The following is a 13,598-nucleotide window of genomic DNA, read 5'->3' as shown; positions in this document are numbered from 1 at the left end:
TCGTAAGAGGCGACTAACTGGATCGGGTGGTCAGGCTCGCTGACTTGGTTGACACATGTCATCGGTTCCCAATTGCACAGATCGATAGTCATGCTGTTGATCACTGGATTGTCTGGCCCAGACTCGATTATTTACAGACCGCCGCCATATAGCTGGAATATTGCTGAGTGCGGCGTAAAACTAAACTCACTCACTCTGAAGTGTTGCCGATACGCATTAGAAAGTGATTGAGGGTGGTTGATAACAGCGCTTTCAGCAATATCACGGCATGGGACAAAACTTGGCACATATTGTACCCATGTAGGGAGGTAAACCCATGTCATGGGCGTGACGAGCAAATTCTTTAACCATTACACACAGTAAAGACTGATCGTACGAGGCTATTTGTTGCTGAATTTGGTACACTTGTCAGGACTGGGTTAGTGAATCTTGTTTTAACACAGCAGACAAGAAGTATTCCACAGCTGTCTGGATCAGAGAGTTGACGAGCAAGGTCCACGCCGTCGGGGCACGTTAGACTAACGTTTATATAGTTTTAATAGATACAAATACTTCTTTTAAACTGAAAAGAAGCCCCATTTAGATCCTGAACCTGGTGAAATCTAGTCTTCATTTTGGGCATGAATACACAATGCCATTAAGAAAGTGGGCAAATGTAACATATGTTATAGTTGGGATTACACTTTCTTAGTAATAGAGTCAGGCGTCTGACTCTGAGGGTGTGGGTTCGAATCCCGCAAGGGACTCAACCCAACAAAAGTACTAGAATCTGTACTTTACTGAGAAAGAGTAATCCCAAATATAACATATGTTTCATTTAGGGCTTTAGCATTGCAACCAAAGGGCTGGGCAGAAGGGGAAATAATCTGGTTCAAGGACTATGAGACTCACTAGGGCACGATGACATCAAAGCCAGACATTGTTATTACTTCGTAAGTCGGTTCTTGTGTTTAGTTTCTTTGTTGTCAGTATATGATTGAGTCTGGCTCAAACAATCCGGTGACTGACGTCATGAGTACCGATCCGTGACATGATCCAGCCAACCATCCTCCAAGGATGAATAATGTTAATAGCTGATTCGTCACGAGTCTACATGAGGAAAACGTGTTATAGTTTCACAAACGCTGATTTTCTATTGTTCTTTGATCATAATTAGCTTGATTCTTCTGTGAAAGCTGAATGAGACGTTTGGGGTATACAAACATTCGTGACCAACTCGTGTTATTCCGGGACATGCCGAATGAAATTCGCGAGTGTTGACGAATGATCCATCGATAAGGGACGGGTCTGCTTGCCGGTTACGACAAAAGGCGAGTGTTGACGAATGATCCATCGATAAGGGACGGGTCTGCTTGCCGGTTACGACAAAAGGCGAGTGTTGAAGAATGGTATCATAGAAACAGACATGATAAGTATCGAGAGCTCAGTTGGGTTGTTAATTGGTGGTTAAATGGGGTGCCGGGTTAGAATTTCCACATGGGTACAGTGTTTGAAAGCGTTGAAATCCATCCTTTACCGTTTATTCCAGATGAAGATTGTCAACTCGAAATGACACCGAAACTGTCCGTGTCCGTTACAGAAAGTGGCGAGTGTTTGGCTGTGTCTTGGATTGAAATGTTTACGGTAATGGTGGTGCAGGTATCGCGCAGCCTCCATTACTCAACTCCAGTGCATGGAAATACGTCAATAAACGTGTGTGATATCTAGATATGACAACGCACCGCGAGACGAATCTCTCCAAAGTTTCAAACACTAGGCATATCTCAATTTCTATCGGTAAAAGTTACTCGCTCGGGAGAAATTCCGACATTTTTATTGGTACTAGAGCATGGCGCTTTCATCTGGAGTCAGATAGCGAGGGCCCGCGGGAGGCGGTTTATTTCGCCGATATGCGAATGCCACGGATACATGTCCGTATCGCAAAGGATACAGCGATTCCGGCAGCAGGGGGTCAGAGCACATCACTTGAGGCACGAGCCCCTGGGGGTGGGGGTAGAGGGAAAGTGGGGAAACTAGATGAAGACGGACACCTAGTATGAGAGTGGTGCACTATTCAGCTTTCAGTCTATGTGGTCTTACTTATGTTCACACAAAGCGTAGAGTTTAGGGGATCTATAAATTCCCTGAACCTTCCGTGCCGGAACTCTTTCAGTGTACTTTTTAAATGACTGATAGTCTGGGTTGAGACAATTTTGTCTGGTTCATATCGATTTTTGTGATATACAAGAAATCGTTCCGCCCTCAAGGTGCTAACTGCATGGTATGTGGTATTATATTAGATGCATATTATACTCGTTTCCTTGATTAGCACAATCACGCCGCTGCTTGTCAAGCTACGGCATCACGCTTGGTCACTGCGTTACCTCTGAGCTCGATGTGGCAGTTGAACTACTTCAGCTTCATTTGGTAGTTCCACGTAATAGCTTACATCAGGACTTCACGTCACAGTCCAATTGATCGATGCTCATGCTGTTGATCACTAGATTGCCTGGTCCAGACTCGATTACTTACAGGCCGCCGCCATATAGCTGGAATATTGCTGAATGCGGCGTAAAACTAAAATCTCACTTATTTACGTCACAGTTTCATGTCGCGGCTTTATCTCCGAGCTTTTCATCACGATATCACATGTCGGCTTCACGTCGCGGCTTCATCTCTGAGCTATACGTCACGATTTCACATGTCGGCTTCACGTTAAAACTTCACGTCGTTGCTTCATCTCTGAGTTTTACGTCACGATTTCACATGTCGGCTTCACGTCACAGCTTCACGTCGTTGCTTCATCTCTAAACTTTACGTCACGATTTCACATGTCGGCTTCACGTCGTTGCTTCATCTCTGAGCTTTACGTCATGATTTCACATGTCGGCTTCACGTCACATCTTCACGTCTCGGCTTCATCTCTAAGCTTTACGTCACGATTTCACATGTCGGCTTCATGTCACAGTTTCACGCCTCAACTTCACATTAACGCCACGCCACAACTTCTTGTAACACAGCTTCATGTCTCCACGTCACAGGGGCGGTGGGATAGCCAATTGGTTATAGTGTTCGCTCGTCACGCTGAAGACCCGGGTATTCCCCACATGGGTACAATGTGTGAAGCCTTTTTCTGGTGTCCCCAACCGTGATATTTCTGGAATATTGCTAAAAGCAGCGTAAAACTAAACTCACTCACTCCACGTCGGAGCTGCATATTGGATATTTAACCAGTAGGACAGGAGGGCACGTTGCTTCGATTTACTTTTTTCCACATTTTTACCTAAAAAGTACATTTTGAAAACTATTAAAAGTTAAGAACACTGATAACTGGAAGCCTTATACCTTCTATAAAACAAATACTCTTGTTTGTTTTTACCTGAGACGGGACTTATTTCTTGAATACCTGGAGTTACGGATGGCCTGTTCGTTAAAGACTTTTGGTCTGTCAGCACTAATACTTGGCTCGTATGTTTCACAAAAGTGGTAAACCTCCAGGGCCCTCCTTATAACTTCGTGCTCTCCTTCCTCATGGAGCTGACTCGCTGCAACATCACTCACTCATTCTTCACATGAACAATAAATACAGGAGAATATACAACTAAAACTTATTAACAAAACAACGATTTGTTTTACATTACTCTACTTCATGTGCCATGATTAGAACAACAATGATAATCGACTGTTGTTTACCTTTTCTTCAGTGGTATATAGTTTTGCTTTATAGGTTTACTGCATCTCTTGTCTGTTCTTGGTCTGGTGTGTCTGTGTACGCTACAGCTGCAGGTCTGTCAAACAGACCCTGAAACAAACATAGACTATGTGGCAAGTCTCGATATTGCCGCAGTTCTCCAAAGTCTCGAGACTCCTTTTATGATATTTTATGAATATGATTTAGGAACATTCTTTCTTCAAAAGATGATCATTTCAGAGACTAGATGTTAGTCTATGTGTCGGCATACTTCCCATGACAAGCTATTTCCGACGGGAAGCAGACTCTGATTTGAAATTCAACCAATCCAAACCACTCACCCACACGTGCACAAAAAGACCAACTAGAAATAGTAAGAGATCGTTAGCAGGGCCCAGGTATAAACAGGCAAACGTCCATCGCCAAGCTTTGATTCAAGGCCTGTTAACAAAGTTTTATTCAAGGGAATCAATGGGATTAAAGTCTCGGTTCAAAACTTTCGATTTCGCACCAAAATTCCCCGAATGTTTTTTACTCGAGTCTTAGCACAATGCGTACTTACACCCTCAAATTGGCCACCAAACGATAATTTGAAGCCCGTAAATGATCGATAAATTTCAAGATTTACAGCTTTAGCAAAGGAACTGCCAATCAAAGGACACTAATGTGCGTTATGCAAGGGGGACGCGTGGTAATTGGGGAAAATACACAGCGCCCTCTACTCAGGAAACGGATAATAGGACCGGAACTATTTTCACATGTGGAAGGATACGCAAGTAGTTTTTCATACGACTTGGGTATATAGGTAACCTTTTTCTGGAACCGAATCGTCTTCTTCACTTACATCATGTTTGGCTTTGTATGCCAAGATTTTATTTAGAAAACATGTAGCTATCTTCAGAGACGGATAGGCGGGATTATAAGAGAATTTGTCTGGCGGTGTTTGTATTGTAGTAAATGTCGGGCGCGTCTGGACATGGTATGGCTATTTAGGGGATTAGGTGAAGTCACCACGACATGCTTTCGTGGAGGAAGAAACTCGCTCTTTATTTGGGGAATATAATCAATCGTTAGAGGAGTATGTGAATGGGCTTACTGCTGTAATTCTCTTCCAAACTTTTAAGCAGAAGTATTTTGGTAATCAGTGCACTTTTGATATTTGTTTATCGCTGAATGGTTTCTCAGAATGTGTTATTAGGGAATACGGGTTTTAGTCATATGCAGAGATATTGAAGTCAAATCAAGGATTAACATTTAGTTCATGTTAATTTCAGAGCTGAGGCAATTTAGACTCGACAAATCGTTCTGTACTCTAGTCTAGTCTAGTGGAATTCTTTTCTCTTCAATATATTCTCTAGGGTCAAAGAGACCGATTTGTCGAGTCACTGCGGGGACACAAGAACCGTGTCTCTGCAGAGTGTGGGACATGGGTAGCACGGTCATGTAAGGCGCCGTAAGTCGCTGTGCAGAGTTGCGTCCCTTGGGATGTTAGAAACCCATGATCGTGGGGCGAATCCCAGTTCGCTTTTGATGTTTCTAGGTTTGACAGCACCATGCCGTGTGTTTGCCAGTACCAAACGTTGGTTTCGGCAAAGTGGTAAACATCTACCACCTGCATTTCTTCGGACTTTCCTCCCTCATTTAGCAGACACCCCGTGATATAACTTGTTGAGAGCGACGTTAGACTCTACTCACTCACCCTACGTAGTGCAGAATATAAACGTGTTTTGGTTAGACGAGCAACGCTTGTACCAGTAGGATACAAAGCCGACTAAAGCTGTTGTGAAACAGAGCAAGTTTGTCCGTGAATGTTCACGAGGACTCTGCAGAAGCTTTCGCCTTCTCGGTCAGTGTGTTTTAGCAATAGGTTTTGTGATTGTTTTTATTACAGTGTTTAAGAGCGAGTGTATCTGTGTATATGCGAGTGGTGAGGGGTTGACTGCACCTCTTAGCATTATTCCAGCATCATAACGGTGAAGGACACCAGGAATGGGCCATTCTCCCATATGGTGAACTGAACTTCTAACATGTCTTCGGAACGGACGAGCGAACGCTTTACCCATTAGGCTATGTCCACCTGCAGAGATCTGCTCGAGACTGCGAGCCACAATAGGTGGTCCTTGACAATTGGATGTAAAATACAGAAACGACGTTACCCAGACTGTATTACTATCATCTGTTGGTTAACGTTTTCAGTTTAGAAAATAGGCAAATGTGATCACTGTGATCGTGGTTCCGAAGTAATCCATATTTGTATCCATTTGATCTCTGTGTGTATTAGTCGGTAATGTGGGGGAATAAAAAGTAACCTGTAGGATGAAAAAGTGTACACTTGGTAACTGGGTTCCCCTGAACATACAAACTTCATTCAAACGTAATTAGGTCGACACAAACAGCTACATTACCATGGAAACAACATTTCTTTCTTATTTCATTTTAGCCACCATCAAACATGGGTGATACTTTCTTTGCCCAGGCAGTAGATGTCTATGGTTCCGCAGCATCAGATGTTTATGGAATTTTAGCCCCACAGCCTCTTTGCGGCCATGTATCTTTCATGGTTTGAAATTGAATAATACTGACTGAGTTTTGGTTTTACGCCGCTTTTAGCAATATTCCAGCAACATCACGGCGGGGGACACCGGAAATGGGCTTCACACATTGTACCCACGTCGAGATTCGAACCCGGGTCTTCGGCGTGACGAGCCAACCCTTTAACCACTAGGCCACCCCACCGCCCCGAATAATAACAGTAATGTTATCAACTGACTGATTTCTGTAAAGTGGGATGTACACAGTATTTATTATGAAAATATATTTGACGTAAATCCTTACAAACAAACAGTGACGCTCGTTTTCTGCATATACATGATTGCACACTTTATACATTCTTTCTCTTAGTACTTTCTGTTTTTCTACCTGTTTCTATGTTTGACATAAGGGAAGTACACTGAACTAACGCTCGTTGTTTACTGTAATGCACTTTACCTAAGGCTCGACACAGAAAACGTTTTAATCAGTGAATAGGACAATGTTTTAGAACCACCTGTTTGTGAGCATGCCAGTCTTGTTCATAAAATATTTTCTTATGCGTCATGCGGGTTTCGATTCCCATTTTCTTTGCTCTTCCCATGATCCCACTGTTAAGCCCCCAGTCAAGACGCCCCACCAAGAACCCCCGGGAGTTAGGGGGGACAAGTCCTACTGGTACAGGTAAGGGTGGTAGGTCTGTCGCACAATGGTGGGTCATTCGCACTCTGCGTCAGAAAAACGACACCAATTACGACAATTAGTGATTACGACATGCTGCAAACCCACGTGCGGGTTTAATAAGGTGTTGGCTAGAGTATTGTCAAGTTGGCATGTGGATGCTGTTGATAACGACCGACTGTTTGGTACAGTTTCTACTCTTAGTCACTTCCTGCCTTTACAGCAGAGTTCTCTGTGATGAATGGATTCTCACAGGAGGTGTGAAACATGTTTTTATGTCTTGGGTAAACAATCATTAATCTTCTTAAGACAACAAACGGCGTTACATTTTCAAGAAATGCAGACTGACGAAAGATCACATTCTGAATCGGTTCTCTTGACGAGTGAATTATTCCGAAAAGGAAAACAATGTAACGGGGTATTGACACGTGACTTCAGCTGAACGTGCTCATGAAACCAGCTTCGTCCAAGTTCCCAACACGTTCATGCTTATAAACTATCAAACATTCGGTCATTCCAAATTTCATCTTTGGCTTTTGGTATCTGGGCACATGGTCAGTTAGGAAGTGACGACAGACATGAGAGTTATGTCCCTTGTCTAGGACAGGCGAATGGGGTTATGGAGGAAGCGTATGGGCAATGACTTGCCTTTTATCATTTATCATTTGCCATTTATGTTCCTACTTTTATCCAGATGCGCTGGTTGTGGTTATTATTAAATAATATGCAATACTGGCTGGTATTATCGCAAAAAAAGTTCGTCATTAGTTGTGCTTTGAGTCGATGATGTGTACACACATCATGTATACAGGGCCCCACTTCCATAAAGCGTTGGTAGCGCTGCAAGAAGCAGCTGTATGTAGGAAACTGTTGAGGATCACCACTACGATCACTTTGTGGATCGGGGCCCATAAAGGTTCGACTACGCGTATGTACGGTGTGGGTGGCGGTGGGGTAGTCTAGTGGTTAAAGCGTTCGCGCGTTACGCCGACGACCCGGGTTCGATTCCCAACATGGGTACAATGTGTGAAGCCCATTCCTGTGTGATATTGCTGGAATATTGCTAAAAGTGGAGTAACACTAAACTCACTCACACATCTTCCTGGTGGGAGCTCTGCAGGGTGAGGCGGGTTGTGTGCAGGGTGAAGTGGGTTTTGTGGGTGGTATGCAAGGTGAGGTGATGGTATGCAAGGTGAAGTTGGTGGTATGCTCGGTGTGGTGGGTGGTATCCAAAGCGAAGTGGACAGTATGCACAATACGGTGAGTTGTATGTAATGTGAGTGAGTTCAGTTTTACCCCGCACTCAGCAATATTCCAGCTATATGGCGGCGGTCTGTAAATAGTCGAGTCTGGACCAGACAATCCAATGATCAACAATATGAGCATCGATCTACCGATGACATGTAGTAGAGGTGGATGGTGTGCACGGTGAGGTGTGTGGTACGGAAGTAGAGGTGGGTGGTATGCAAGGTGAGGTGTGTGGTGCGGAAGTAGAGGTGGGTGGTATGCAAGGTGAGGTGTGTGGCACGGAAGTAGAGGTGGGTGGTATGCAAGATGAGGTCTGTGGTGCGGAAGTAGAGGTGGGTGGTATGCAAGGTGAGGGGTGTGGTACGGAAGTAGAGGTGGGTGGTATGCAAGGTGAGGTGTGTGGTACGGAAGTAGAGGTGGGTGGTGTGTTACGTGAGGTGTGTGGTACGGAAGTAGAGGTGGATGGTATGCAAGGTGAGGTGTGTGGTACGGAAGTAGAGGTGGGTGGTATGTAAGGTGAGGTGTGTGGTACGGAATTAGAGGTGGGTGGTGTGCAAGGTGAGGTGTGTGGTACGGAAGTAGAGGTGGGTGATGTGTAAGGTGAGGTGTGAGGTGTGTACGGAAGTAGAGGTGGGTGGTGTGCAAGGTGAGGTGTGTGGTACGGAAGTAGAGGTGTGTGGTATGCAAGGTGAGGTGTGTGGTACGGAAGTAGAGGTGGGTGGTGTGCAAGGTGAGGTGTGTGGTACGGAAGTAGAGGCGGGTGGTGTGTTACGTGAGGTGTGTGGTACGAAAGTAGGGGTGGGTGGTATGTAAGGTGAGGTGTGTGGTACGGAAGTAGAGGTGGGTGGTGTGTTAGGTGAGGTGTGTGGTACGGAAGTAGAGGTGGGTGGTGTGTAAGGTGAGGTGTGTGGTACGGAAGTAGAGGTGGGTGGTGTGCACGGTGAGGTGTGTGGTACGGAAGTAGAGGTGGGTGGTATGCAAGGTGAGGTGTGTGTGCACGGAAGTAAAAGGTGGGTGATATGCAAGGTGAGGTGTGTGGTACGGAAGTAGAGGTGGGTGGTGTGCAAGGTGAGGTGTGTGGTACGGAAGTAGAGGTGTGTGGTATGTAAGGTGAGGTGTGTGGTACGGAAGTAGAGGTGGGTGGTGTGTAAGGTGAGGTGTGTGGTACGGAAGTAGAGGTGGGTGGTGTGTTACGTGAGGTGTGTGGTACGGTAGTAGAGGTGTGTGGTGTGCACGGTGAGGTGTGTGGTGCGGAAGTAGAGGTGGGTGGTATGCAAGGTGAGGTGTGTGGCACGGAAGTAGAGGTGGGTGGTGTGCAAGGTGAGGTGTGTGGTACGGAATCAGAGGTGGGTGGTATGCAAGGTGAGGCGTCTGGTACGGAAGTAGAGGTGGGTGGTGTGCAAGGCGAAGTGGGAGACGTTCATGGCGAGGTGGTTGATAAGCACGGTTTTGTAAGGCTGGCCTGCACGAGCGACTATAGTGTGGCAACAGACAACAACACAACAGTGTTACAATTTGCAGTCATCTTGCAGCATTCACGGTACCTGGTTCAGAGCAACATGTAATAATCTATGTGATACATCCTTTGCCAGTTTAGAAAGACGCTACCGATGCGTGTAAGCTTTTAATTTGAAGAAAAAAACAAAATGAGTGTTTTATAGTCTACAGCTGCGCTTACTTCAGAGAGCCTTGTGTTTTGATCTTTGTCCAAACATCTGCCCGTTTCTACAGTAGAAATCTCATTCTCTTCGTCAAAGCAATCAATTCCACCCTGTAAAGTTTATTTATGTAGCAAAAGTGACTCAACTAGTTTTAATTAAACCCGAGAGTTTGTTAGTTTAATACTTAACAAAGTATTTATTTGTGGGTCGTCAGGTTTATCCGATGAACACGAGATGTGGATTGCGGAGAAACTTAACGACCTTCAAGTAAACAACCTGAAAGCTATTAAACTTTTTTCGGTAGGAAGTTTCATAGCCACATACGTTAAAGCAGGGATTTAGGGAGTATTGTTTGATATCTCTTATATCTGTTTGATACTGGATGTAATAAGACATTCTTGAATTTAGAAAAAATACAATCGTTACGTTATTACGCAATTTGGACAAGCTTGATAGTGGCACCTATTAAACACTGGAACAAATAACTAACACTGTCATTGTGAGATTGTTCTAAATCACATAACACTCGATTAACGGTACTTCACATCTTTCCAAAGATGACTGTCATAACGTGTACCACAATGCAGTCTGGTTCCCTGGGCTGGTTGCGCATGCGGTGTTTCTGGCCAAGTTCGCCATCCGCTAATTTCTTGGACTTACCTCAAAGTCAAACCCCTAAAAATGGATGTATATGTATTGCTAAATATGTTCCCAAAGCAAACCCTTCCATGAATTTACTCTTTGTACATGGATAAACTGTAATTAGACGTTCCTCAAAGTGGAATTTTCAGAAACAGTCTACACTTTGTTATTTTAGTGAATACCGAGTTTCCGGTCTTTGCCGGACATGTCCGAGTTTTAGCGAATGGCTCCTAGGGTAACTGTCATGAACGTTTGTCTGATGGCACACTTTTCCACTCCATCATGTATCTTCAATAGATATATATATATAGTTTATTAACACTTTCTTTTATCCGAAGCCTAAATTATCACCGAATATAGCCCGTGATCAAGTGATCAATTTGAAGGAGCTACTGTCTACGATATCTGTAAACTGAGCACAGATATGGAAGTGCGCATACACGTACTGGAACCAGTTACAGATAAAGGAGCTACTTCAGTCTTGAACTGAGAGACGAAAGTCCAACTCTTAACGCTGATGCTTGATTGGCCTGGCAAACAATACGGCCCAGGAGAGTTTGTACATTGAAGTAAAATGTCATGTTTCGCTGGCCTCAGACACACCAGGCCATAAAAGATATAGGATTTACTCTGATAAGTTTGGTGGATATTAACATGGTATGTCTGGATGTCGCGGCATGGTTAGATCGGCACACTTTATGATATACGCTGTAGGGAGAAGTGGTCCCCAAGTCGCTACTATAAGAGTCAGAGATGCCTGTAAATGTCCATCGTTTTGCAGACGCATGGCCCATCAACGGCAAATGGATAAGCTTTAGAGATTTCTTTTCTCTCGACTGAGCCAACATTCCGTATGTTCTCTCAAGACATGTGGATAGTATGTAGACATTTGGATAGTATTTATTTGTGGATCTTTATAATAAATATTGAATATGTTCTGAAAAGCCACAACGCAGACAGTGCATTTCGAAAATGTGTGTAAAGGACATTGGTGTGCATATACACTACCGGTTAAAAAGAAAATGGTTATTCAGTTGTGGAGGGGCGGTGGTGTAGTCTAGTGGTTAAAGCGTTCACTCGTCACGCCGAAGACATGGGAACAATGTGTGAAGCCCATTTCTGGTGTCCCCCGCTGTGATATTGCTGGAATATTGCTAAAAGCGGCGTAAAACTAAGCTCACTAACTCGCATGTATTTGATACGGGAATCAGAGATGTGTTTTTGGACAGTTTGGGGTGTGTCGGCGTTTTGATAACGTTTTTTTTCCGTGGAATTTGGATTTATCAGTTTCAGGTTGGAGGGGAATAGATTGGCCTATTTAGGATTATCTGCTGTTTTGATTACATCACGGATATTACGGTGATTACAATATGAATTGTTAATTCTACATAATTAGCATGGTATTAAGTGGTATCAATGTTTGTAGAATACGTACATGTTTAGGGGAGCCCTTTGTTACAACGAACTCTCCTAACTTTGTCACCTATGTCAACTATAGACGTTAGGTCCAGGACAATTGTGAAAGGCGTCTATTTCGCAATGCAGAGTTGCGTCCCTTGGGCGCGCCAGGAATTGATCGTGGGTCGACAGTTTCTAGGTTTGCTAGTCCTTCACCGTGTGTTTCACCAAAGAGGTAAACGTCCATGACCTTCATCACTTTGTGCACTTCTCTCCCGTCAGCCTGACGCGTCGTGATATAAGTGAAGTCTTCACTCATGTACATACATGATTACGCTTATGTTGAGGCTGGTGTGCCAGAAGAGTGTTTACAAGAATTCATTGACATACATCTTGGTGGTCCAATGTATTCAGGCTTCGCGATTCGTCAAGCGTGAAGTTGCGCCCGACAATTGTGTTAGGATCCGATGAGGTTTAGTTGGACTCCTTAATTCTTCCTGATGCGTAGATCTATGCTCATGTTGTTGATCACTGGATTGTCTGGCCCAGACTCAATTATTTCCACACTGGAATATAGCTGAGTGCGGCCTTAAACAACAAACAAACATGCATTATCCTTTTGTATGACTCTTGTGTTATGTGTACCAAACCAATGTTAAAAGTTTTGATAAAGCGGGGAACGCCCTGTGTAACATTTAGCTGACGCACAACAGTATAGATAAAACCTGAACAAAAATCAGTATAATAAAAGCAAAGCCTGAAAACATATACCGGTGTATGGTCTCTGTCAAAGCGGAGTCAAACCCAATCCACTCACCCACTCACATAAAGTTTATTCAGGGTCTTTCCAGTCTCTTAAAGCTTTAATAGCCTCTTTGATGTATCCGAAAACATAGAACATTTACGATCCATTCATCATGAGCCAAATTTGTGGATGCTAGTTTACCTACAACTACTTGAAGTCAACAACCGACTTATATCCGACGCTGGCATTAGTGTTTATTTTATGTGTAATTTAGAAGAGTACACGAAACAGAGTTCCTTTCTACAGCATTGCAAATGTTCACAGAAGGCCATTTTCTACAAACGGCAAGTATTATTAGAGCGTAAAATTGTGAATTGTGAAAAAATGGGCAATAACGCAAGCCTGATCATGCAAGAGGAAACTGATCTTGAGGAAAGCGTTATGTCCATTTGGGTATCAACGATTGGATGCAAAGGGCACTTAGCAGAAATACACGCCTTTAACAGCTGAACATGTAGAAAAAAATGCCCTGTATCCATCAGAATAACTTGAAAGGTCAAGGTGATAAATGAATGTATGCCGTAACGGCTTTAGAAAATTAGAGCTGAGAGGTTTATGGGCCATTTACAGCTAAGACGACATTTGTTGGAGCGGCTCTCTCAAGTGGAATTCTTCTCAATCTGCCATAATAGCACGCAGTGTTCGGAGCTAATTAGAAGCAACGCTAATGATGCCATTGCAACCCTGCGAAGAGCCCATTAAGCACAGGTGTGACCGATACTGTTGAGGCTTTAACTAATTTATGCAAGGTCACAGTTCGGAGGTGATATACCGGAAACTGGCGACGAGAGTATGAATGCGTCAGGACTTATTATTTGAATGTTTTTTTCTATTTGAAGAACAGACGGTGTTTTAACCATGGTTAAAAAATGACCCCCATTCAACCTTTAATCTATTTTTTTAATGTTTTTACACTTACATTGAAGTAACGATAACGACAACATATTGATATTTGTCTGAAGAA

General features: G+C 43.7%; 1 protein-coding gene across 1 annotated transcript; it reads right to left on the bottom strand.

Moving 5' to 3' along the window:
- Window positions 1–1,821: 1,821 nt before the first annotated feature.
- LOC124255354 (leucine-rich repeat extensin-like protein 5) lies at window positions 1,822–10,402 on the bottom strand. The gene is given in 4 exon segments (XM_046689251.1): window positions 1,822–1,980; window positions 8,325–8,441; window positions 9,213–9,602; window positions 10,367–10,402. Coding segments are annotated over 4 exon segments (702 nt in total).
- Window positions 10,403–13,598: the final 3,196 nt, after the last annotated feature.

Source organism: Haliotis rubra, unplaced genomic scaffold (assembly GCF_003918875.1).
Source record: "Haliotis rubra isolate DU_JTF1 unplaced genomic scaffold, ASM391887v1 Scf6, whole genome shotgun sequence".
NCBI classification, from domain to species: Eukaryota; Metazoa; Mollusca; class Gastropoda; order Lepetellida; family Haliotidae; genus Haliotis; species Haliotis rubra.
This window is presented reverse-complemented; position numbering and strand designations above follow the sequence as displayed.